This window comes from Leptosomus discolor, chromosome 9, assembly GCF_034619465.1.
Source record: "Leptosomus discolor isolate bLepDis1 chromosome 9, bLepDis1.hap2, whole genome shotgun sequence".
Lineage (NCBI taxonomy): Eukaryota > Metazoa > Chordata > Aves > Leptosomiformes > Leptosomidae > Leptosomus > Leptosomus discolor.
In genome coordinates this window covers 47,185,326-47,196,090 of record NC_141399.1, presented here as the reverse complement: position 1 = coordinate 47,196,090, position 10,765 = coordinate 47,185,326, and the positions used below count along the sequence as shown (strand labels likewise).

Sequence of the window (10,765 nt, the reverse complement as noted above, 5' to 3'; positions counted from 1 at the left end):
ACAAATTGTAGCTAGACAACCATACAGAGGCAATTCTCAAGTCATAAGGTGTGGTTTAGGCCTCCCGTGTGAATAACAAGCTCTTAACAACGACATATAAAGCTGCCTTCAGAGTAATTTTTCTCAGTGGGAACACTTGCACTGACCTATAGAGCACCCCAGGGTCAGGCACTTTACAGAAAAGCATCAAGGCAGTTCGGATCCACTGACTTGCTATCCCAGATGCTTCTCCCTGCTGATTTCACTCACCTAAGCTGCCACCACTGCAACCAGAGCACCACAGAGCAGTTTCAGAGGCAGGAATCCAGCCTTTCAGGCAGATAAAGACTCTCCTCTGTCTGAAACAGAAACCGACAATATTACTGGGCCTAATCAAAGACTGTTTTTGTTACTTTTTAGTCATTTTCTTTGTAGTTCTGGCACCATCTTTGTTAGGAAGATTTATTGTCTGCTTTTAAAAATTTATCTGTTTGCAATGGCCAGTAGATGAAGGGATCTCTTTAAATCACTCTGTATGGGGAGAGTGTGAACATGTGCATTACAGTTAGAGTCTTCATTTCTCCCATGCTGGAAAAGCACTTAGAAAACATCAATACAGAGGGCAAAATTTTTCAGACAGTTATATTCAAGACATGCTGTTTACAAGGTGGTCTGTAATCTGAAGTTACTGACTTATAATTATTCAAATTGACTGTGTTCCTTAATTTAAGAAGTAAAAATGAGAATTTTTTTTTTTTTGGCTGAGAAATTGAGTAAGAGATTTACCGATTGATTGATTACACATCGCAAAATAAAGGTTTCAGACAAGAATAATTTGAACACCAAACATTGCTATTACAGTTACTGTCTTTTCTCAAAAAAAAAAAAAAGATCTATTTACTAAGTTACAAATACAAGCAACTGTTGCATCACCTTACAGTACTGGAATTGCTGTTGAATATCAGGGAAGGGTAATAGGAGAGATAAAAGTTCTCTAAAAGAGAAAGCACCAGAACTAGCAGAAAGGTGGGGTTGGTCAGCCCTTCATTTGAATGTAAATGTAATTATGAGGCAGGCAGTTAGGCTGACGTCAGCCAAGATCTTGGTAAACCATTACCACCAGCACCTGGTAACACAGTTGACAATAAAGGAGGATGAAGTAGAAGACTCCAAGCAGAGGGGCATTACCAGAGAAAACCCAACACCCTTATTTTTAAGCAGCAAAAGAAAATCGGGAAGGCACAAGATGTTGTGACAACGTGTTTACGATCTGTGACAGCCATCGATGTGAGCGCTCTCTCGGATAAAGAGGCCAGCATGTACCCAGGAGCAGCGAGGGGTAACAACCACCTGCCAGCGCAAAACTTTGTGTCTGCTCCACCCTATTCAGATTACATGGGATACCATCATGTGCCAACTCTGGACACCCACGGACAGCCTGCGGCAGCCTGGGGAGCTCCCTACGGCCCACAGAGGGAGGACTGGAACGCTTACGGCCCAGGACCTTCCAGCACCGTGGCTGCTGCCCAGATCAATGGCTCGTCTCCTGGACAGGTCTCCTACAGCTCTGCGGATTACAGCTCCCTCCATCCTGCTGGAGCTGGGGGGTTACCTCCTGTAGATACAATTAATACACAGCAAATCTCTCCCAACAGCCAAAGGCACAGCTCTTACGAATGGATGAGGAAAACGGTCCAAGCTAACACTACAGGTAAGCGTCCACTCAACTTTCCACTGGAGAAAGCATCTTCTGCTATCACCGATCTTATAAATAATTAACTTTACTTGAAGCACATAGGTTGGTGGGTCGTTTATGACATTTATTTAACCTACTGCTGTTTAATGCAGTTTTAACTAAATTTGCACTAGTTTCACTTTCGTCCCATAAAGGATTTATAGGGTTACTACAGTGGGATGGCTGTTGTGTTTCGATATGGCTGTATCTCATTCCAGTCCAGGAATCCTTGTTCTAACACTCTGTTCTAACATTTTTCATCACCTTTTGGATGAAAAACACGATACTCTTGAGAATGTTATACAACAATGAATACAGCCACATAGGCAAAAATACTACGTAATTATTTTGTGCCACAAGGTAAATATCAATATAAAACCAAGTTGATATTTTTAAATCTTTACAGACTTTTCAATACTTTTAAAGAAAATTATGTGCTCTAATCCAGCTGTAGTGATTATGCAATTTTCTGCTGTTGTTCCCTTGTCTTATTTTTCTACCTAGACTTATTAGGCGAGAAGAAATATCCCTACAGAAGTGATCTGACCCAAATGATCAACATAGACTATTTTGTTTGCAGACCACATATCTCATCAGTTAAGCTTCCTTTTCACTTGGTTTCAAATTGGTTTTACACATTTTTCTCACGTATCAGAATTTTGCAGCTTGCCACAATTACACAATTAAAAATCACTTTCTTGCAAGTGTCACCCGTTGATGTGCCTGTTTTTGTCACAAGCTCCACGCCAGATGAACCTCTCGGTGTATATTCCCAAGGTGTAAATTGGGTATAGCAAGGTTTGCTAAATCTATTGTTAAGGTTAAAAGTAGTAAGTGTGTGTTAGACAGGATCAAAGACAATGCTCTAACGAAAGCGGAGCAATTACAACAGGAGCAATCTTAGAAGACACAGAAAATCAGCACTGCTGCTTGAGACACAATCCTCCTTCCAATGGTTATTACTCAAGAACAAAATTAGTCTGGTAATTCTCTCTTCGGCACAAAGCAGATACACGCTGGTTTCCCACTGTTACTAAGTATAAAACGCCCAGTGAACATTAAGATATCACAATGCCATCCTTCCACTTGGAGCCTCTACAAAAGCCTTCAAAGCCAGGCAGATTTATAGTCTGCTTTTCCCCTTACGTATACTCATGTAAATCAGCAGTAACTTCATTAACATCGTTGGAGATTTCCAGGTGTAGAAGTGATGCAAGACTTGAGCATAGAGCAAATTCAACTGAGATTTACTGAACGTCAGCGAGGCAACCCTGTCTGTCGTGTTGTCATTGCATTTTAAATGGGTTTGCATTCTTAAAGAATAAGACAGACTGAAAAATCTAAATCCTAGTTTTACACTTATTGCACAGACGTGGAAGACCCTGAAAGGTTTCTCACACACTTGCTCAACGTCAGAAAACACGTATGCAATTCAGAAAAGCAGTTATGTGCTTAAATTAATCTCTAGTCTGAAAAGCTCTCACGCAGAATTTACACACATGCCGAAATACTTTATGAACACCGCACAGGTGAAACGGGGCCTGACAATAGATACATGTCCCGAGGCAGAACATTCCTAGAGCCCAGTGCTTTGAAGTGTTAAAAACAGCTCAGGACTTCACAGTATCAGGCTCAAGACATCAACCCAGCTTAAAAAAAGGGGCTGGGAGAGTAAAGCATGAATGTATTTTGCAAAACAAGAAAAGTACCAAATAGATTTGGTTTTTCATTTGTGTTTTTAAAATGATGGTAACTGTAAAACCTGGAAAATTCTAATACTGACATATAAAAAGTTGCGAAAAAATAAAGGAAATACAAACAAATAACAAGAAGGCTAAAATTATGCCTGTAACGGCTACACATTAACTTATCAACACTTTCTCTAGAGGATAATGTAAGAAAACTTACTTGATGCCATTACAACCACTCTTTGAAACAGACCTGCTCTCTGTTTTTCCTTATTGCCATAATATTATTCATGCTATCAAAGTAGCTACTGGCTCCTCCCCTTCAATATTATCGCTGCTCAATACAGTTCATTGCTCTAAAACGTCAGAATTACAGCCCTAAACTTTACAAATATATTTATTTACACAACTATGTATATGTCCTTAACTTCACTAGCGGTGCTTACTCACATTGATGTCCATGAGCAGCACGGAATAACAGAAATCAAAACACATTAATTAAATGAGGGAGCCTACTGAAACACTGTCCTAAAGACAATGGGAATTATTTTGGGCGAGGGGATGTTAATGGGAATTTCTTCCCCTCTGTTTAGACTCTATTAAATACACTATATTCTGATTCAATATTCCTATTTAGCATTTTATACCAAAAAAATTAAATTGCAGGAAAAGTGAAATGAAAATTTACCTGACAAAGTCAATTCTCAGGAGGAAACAACATCACAGACTACTACGTCCTTTCAGCAGATAAAAATTTGATTTGAAATTATCCTGTTACTCAAAGACCATAACTGTACAGGCAGAACCAAACCTTTTTTCACTTCAAATACATGGACGTCGCCAACATACGTGGCAATGAGAAATTTCAAAAAACCAAACGTGGAAAGTGCGTTTGATGAAGGTATCTTCCCAGGCAGGCTATCAAAATGGGAAAAAGAACACCTAGAGAATTCCTTACAGTTTGATCTTGTTTTTCCTAAAAATCAATGACAAAATGCCCTTCTCGACTTCAGCTATGTAAGAGCAGAACTTCAGAGCAATTCATTTCTAAATCCTGTGTAATCAACAGTAAAATGTGTATTTTAGGAGAGTGAGCGAGCCTTCAAAGCATGAACCTTACTGAAAAGAAGGCACCTAAACAAGGGCCTTGAAAACAGATCTGGGAGTCACCCTTCTCAGAAAGGGACCGGACTTTCAGGGGACTAAACAAGAGGACAACATTATTTTTATGTTTCTGCAAGATCAGCCTCAGCTCTTTTTAACTACAGTCAACACATTTTATGTCTTTGTTTAAACAAGCAGCGATGTACAAGTAATTCAGATTACATCACAGCAGAAACACAGCCAGAAAGCAAAATAGAAAAGCAGGGAAAAAGGCCAGGCCCCTGCTTTAATGCTAATTTATTTTGCTTTGTAAACTAGTTGTGACATCTATTTTCCACTGGCCTACATTGTCTGAGGTTTTGAGGCCTATCTGTCATATTGAGGCAACAGACCCTTTTAACACTTCACTTTGCTTTGATATGCAGTCTTGTCTCTTCCTTCTCCCTCTTTTCTTCAGGAGTTATATTGCCGGAAAGGGTGATGATTTTCACAGCAAATAAAGAGGCCTTCTCCTACCTTTATTGTCTTCAGAAGAAATGCTCTGTGAATTTTATGACCAAGGGGAATGGGGAAAACTACTCCTTTTCTCCACCCCCTCAAATCATGGTTATATTTGCTGATTATAGTGAAGCCGGAATAACCCTGTTGAATTTTAACTTGTTTTCAAAGATTACCTTCTGAGCCTTCAGTTTACAAGGAACCTGAATATCTACACTATTGTTAACATTATAACTATCACTTAGAGCAAATATTTCAAAGCCAACAATTTGCTCCTCAGTTTGATGATTGTTTTAGTCCCGAAAATTTAGGCAGGAAAACCTGGTAGACCAGAAGTCAAAGTGGCATAGGATTTGGGAAAACATCCTTAATTATGTGTATTTCAAAACGTCTTCAGCTATGTCTGCCTCCAGCCTTGGGATAAAAATACCGCCGTCTATCCTCAGTGTCGGTCCAAAATTAAAGAGAACTGAGGAAAAAAATATTCCTTCATCTATTTCTGTCCTTTTTTCCTCTGCTAAGATGAAAGAGTCTGACATTTGTTTAGGGCTTGTAAATTCCAAACCAATTGGCTTGTGTTGCTGAATGTGAAAGGGGTTCTTGATAAGATCTCCTTGTCGCTCCTTTGTGTGGCGTGTGCTTCATCTTAACACCTCAATGGATTTTAGGGAACCACTTTAAAGGAGTCTTTGTCCTACAGTTTGTCCCAGAAAACTCACATCAAAAAAAACCTGGGAAGATCAGAAGAAAAAGGAAAACTATCTAGTTGGCTGCTGAAAGTGCAAAGGAGAACAAATAAGTGGAAAAGTGATCTCTCTGTATTATTATTGCATGAAGAATTGTTTAAAAAAAGTCTATGAAATGAAAGATATCTTCTAAACATCAAGTAATGCGTCTCTTGACAGTGTTTATCCAATACATCTAAGAATATTTCTTTTATCCATTCGAGAGGATGATACCGAAATCCTTTTACAAGTACTTTATTGCCTCGTCTTACAAATTGCCAAGTGCCTTCAACTCGAAAGGGAGGCTCAGCGCACAGAGCACCCCCAGTAACACCTCCAGAGGCACTCAGCACCTTGCAAGACTGGACCCTTTTGAAAAAATAAATTCAAATTATTATTGAACTTGTAAGTATGCCCTACAGCCACATGGGAAAGCGAAAGCATTTCTAGTAGGACACTTCTTTGTGAGAGAAAGCTGATCTTTAAAAACTCAAACAAAGAATTAGGACACAGTACAACTAAACAAACTGTGGCTGAACTTCAGTCTTGAAATCCTGAGTATTTATGCCCGCATATACACAGAAGTCACTTTGGTGAGCACTGAAACCAAACCCTTTTGAGATCAAATACAGCCAGCACCAATTATGTACTCCTATGAATTATTTAAGATGCTTCAGGGTGTTTTTCACTTAAAAGCTTTACATTTAAATGTATGTTTACAAAGAGAGGGAGATAAAGAGGGAAAGACAGTTATGATAACCAATAGTCACTTACTCATCCTGCACCTCATGTTCCTTCTCTGCAATACCGAAAACAATCCCACGCAAGTACTCTGTAGTTTAATTAATGTCTGTAAAATGTTTGAGATGTTTGAAAGAAAGATGCTATAGAAAATCAAATTCAACATATTAATAATGTTTCTTTCTTAAACAGGTAAAACAAGAACAAAAGAAAAATACCGAGTTGTTTACACAGATCATCAGAGACTAGAATTAGAGAAAGAATTTCACTGCAACAGATATATTACAATCAGGAGAAAGTCAGAACTTGCAGCAAACCTGGGACTATCTGAAAGACAGGTACACAAAGACTATCCCTGATTCGTCCGCACCCAGCCACCAGACCCCGTTACTGCCAGGGGACGTGAGCAGCGTTCAGGTTCTGTGTGCCAAAGTAGGGTGAAGGCAACCGTGACACAGTTTCTGAGTATACTTGACACACAGAGAATACACTGGGCAAATACAAATTAATAAATAGGCTAATTTGCCAGAAACCTCCAATCATGGGTAACTAAACATTAGGAATTCATTTACACTAGAAGTACTTATTATGTGCGTAACAGCTTGCTAGACAGCTAGAATTTCAGCCGTTCAGCTTTCCGTCATCTCAGCTGTGTTCTCAATATTCTCAAAAAAGTTGTGGCATTCACCATTTTATTTCTTCTTGCAGTCACACAAAATGGTGACCAGAAAAAATCCAATGCATTGGACATATTTCAGCTGTAAGCCAGGAAAATGACAACTCAGCATTCAATGAGTAATCAAACGAGATATCTATGTACTTTTTGTTACAAATTTAATGCCACTGTTTCCATAGGCCACATTCTTCCTCAGTCAGTCAGACTGCAGCACATTTTAAGGAGTTTTTACAGCCAGGATTTCTTTCTGCTATTATGTCCACAGGTACTTCTCCTGTAGTAGCAGCTCACACCCACTATATGCTATTTGGTGCCAAACTTTTATGTCTATTATACACAAATATGGAGCCAAGACTATCCATTCAGGAAATTTTCAAGTGTGTACTTAGATCCCTTGCTCCTTTGGAAAGCAGCTCTGCATTCGCTCCTACCAGGTACATCTTCAAGCTCTGTCCTGAATAGAGGTAGTCTCCTGAGCAGGGCCCAGGTATCTTAGCTGCGTTCACACAAAGACTAGAAGAATTCAGGATAAAGAATTCCCTAAAACCACTGTGTTGGACAGCACACTTGCGAAGCACAGCTCTGCAGTCTGCAAATACAGTAGTACCTGTTCCATCCAGCCCTCCTTATACAAAAGAACTGCAGTGGTTCTGCTACAGTTGGAGGATAAGGGAAGATTTGGCAATATTGAATAAGGTATTATCTTATACCTTAGCAATCAGATTTATTGCCCCCAGGTAAATTTAAAGAAGATCTCTTTCTTTTTAGGATTTTACAAGCTTTTGCTCTTTATGAATATACACATTCAGTTCTCTCAAATATTCTCCTCTTTCAGTGGCCTCCTCTCCTTCTGCATTCAGTCTGCGCAAGACCGCAGAACAGAGAGGGACCAGTTGAGGCTGGAAGTGTAGGGATGCACAGATAAGCAAAGGGATAAACAAAGGATCAAGCACTGGATTTTTATAACCGTGGTGTAGCGCAGTGATGCTCAATCCCAGACCCAAACAGTACATCGGTTACGCTCCGCAGGCTGTAAGCGGCCCCAGAAAGTAACCACTGAACCCAAGTCCGTCACTGATGGACCAAAGTTTGTTACGCAGTAGGATAGAGCCGCGTTGGAAAATTTTCAGAGAAGTGCAACTATGAAAGATTCAAAGCCTCCACCTTACTGGTGCGCCAGCCAGCTGGTTTAGAGCACAGCCATGCCCGGAGTAACCACTGATACCGCATAAAGTCGTCTCTTTCCTTTTGCACAGCAGTCGCTCTCAAAGCTATCCAATTTTTGACTGGTAAATTCCCTTCAAGTGTAATGTAGACAAAATACATAATCCATCTGCATTTCTGCAGGGCTCATGACAGACAACGCTGAGTGTTTCTACTGTCATTACCAGTAAGGTAATAAAAAAGCCTCTAGAAAATAAGAATGAGATTTTTAATACAAAGCAATGGTACAACTTTGTATGCCCTATTGTATTCAATACACCTTAAAGGATATAACAAAAACTGTAAAGCAAGAACCAAAAAAATTAATCATAAGGAGAACACAAACAGTGGTTTCTACTTATTCACACTGTCATGTAAGGAAAGAAAATATAGATACTTAAACTAAAAGGAGATTTCAAACAGATAGGAGTCTTCACATATCCACGATTAGCCTGGGAAATTCACTGTCATTAAGTAATGCTGATATATCTACCTACACACATGACATAGTACATATGTATCTGCAAAATACATACATATATATTCAAAACTTTTAAAATACAGAAGAATACATGTACACACAAAAATGTACACACTCGCAATGTAAATTCAGAAAAACAACCCTCACTACTTGGGTTTGAATGAATCTGTAAGACAGACAGTAAAGAAATCTCCAAATTGTTGCATAACTGCATCATCCTAAAAGCACAACACATGCCACTGTCAGAGCTTAGACGATGAACTAGGTGGACCCCGAGTTCAACTGAGCACGTTGATTCCTGTGTTCCCAAACATAACACAGCAAGTTCACTTGACGCCAGGCTGAAGAAAAGCAAGTTGTTTTCTACTGATTATGACGCAGAAAATGAAGGCAGAGTAACCAAAAAATTTTCCGCTGCACAAATCCAGTGTTTCGTTTTGCCTTTTTTTTTTTTGCTTTCGGGTTGATGGTTTTTTGTTTTCTTTGGGGTTGATGGTTTTTTGTGCGCTGTTTTTTTGTGCGTTGTTTTTTTGTTTGGTTTGGTTTTTGGGTGGGGGGTTAATTTTTTTTTTAACATATCTTTATTTTCATTGCTATTATTACTGTAAAAAGTTGAGCACTGCTTTGAATTAATCAGATATTATGTATAACCCACAGGTGAAAATTTGGTTCCAGAATCGACGAGCAAAAGAAAGAAAAATGATCAAGAAGAAAATATCTCAGTTTGACGGCAGCGGGGGCTCAGCTCAGAGTGACTCTGGCTCACTCAGTCCAAATGAAATATCTAGCTCTCTGTTCCCGCCACCACACGGAATAAACGGATTACAGCCTAATGACATTCACCAAGTCATAGTTTCAGAATGAACAGAGGGGGGGTAAAAAATAAGGAAAAAAAAACAAAAAGCAAGAATTGATTTCCCCACTGCCCCCCTGCTCCTCGAAAACCCAGCTTCGCAAAGGACCATTCTCATTTAACTTTCCCCAGAGTGCTGATTGCCGAGTACAGGATCTGGGACTGCTACCAAAATATTTTCATTATTGTAGAAACCTCAGGGAACTTGTGCTGCTAAGATTCACCACTCAAAATCCTTGGGTAGGAGGTAATTTGCTTCAGACACTGACACAAAGACTGATAACAACTGAAGAGTCAAGTAAACGTAGCTGTAGTCTGATCGTATATATGCACAGAAAACGAAGTGAACTGATTATAAAATAGAGTACTATTGCATAAAATATAAGATGCTGGGTGTATTTGGTTTATTACATTTTATATAATTAGAGTAAATGGTAGACATTAATAAATATTGACACTTAAGTGTACTGAAAAGAACGCTACTTTTTGAAAACAACATTTAAAACGCTTCTAAACACTCAAAATCCATAACAACGTTGTTATACCAACATATTGCGGTTAATCAAATAAAACAAAACTTCCCTGCCCTATGTAATTGTATTCAAGCATGCCAACCTCATAAGCAATAGTCAGATTTATAATGTCATACCAAACCTGCCAAGATTTTTCACTTGTAGGAAATGCAGAGATGTGTCACACACATGACTAAATGCCAAATCGTTTGGAAGACAGAAGTATTACTTCAGTCTTCAGCAAATGCACATATTATTGCTCAAAAATATGTGCACAAATGTAATGGAAACAGAACAACTACTACCAGCCAACCACCAAGGTAGCTGGCACTGTATTTCGAAGCTGTTTTCGAGCAGCTCAGCATTCACAAAATCCCATCAAGCACGTAACAAAAAGAAGGTGCTCACTCCCCGGGCACTCCTGAAAGAGCACAAATTAAAGATAAACATGCTCACAGCGAGGAGGTAGCAATGGTATGTACAAGACAATTGATGAGTCTGGAAAAAGCAGAAAGAAAACCCAAAGCACTACAAAGAAAATTCCCAAACCCTTTGGTAGTACTGTTTGTT

At 39.1% G+C, this 10,765-nt stretch overlaps 1 protein-coding gene across 1 annotated transcript; it reads left to right on the top strand.

Moving 5' to 3' along the window:
* Positions 1–1,266: 1,266 nt before the first annotated feature.
* LOC104347292 (homeobox protein CDX-4) lies at positions 1,267–9,694 on the top strand. Its single transcript, XM_009952270.2, has 3 exons — positions 1,267–1,690; positions 6,663–6,808; positions 9,488–9,694. The coding sequence occupies exons 1-3, from the start codon at positions 1,297–1,299 to the stop codon at positions 9,692–9,694; spliced, it is 747 nt and encodes a 248-aa protein (XP_009950572.1). The 5' UTR covers positions 1,267–1,296.
* The last annotated feature ends 1,071 nt before the right edge of the window (positions 9,695–10,765 follow it).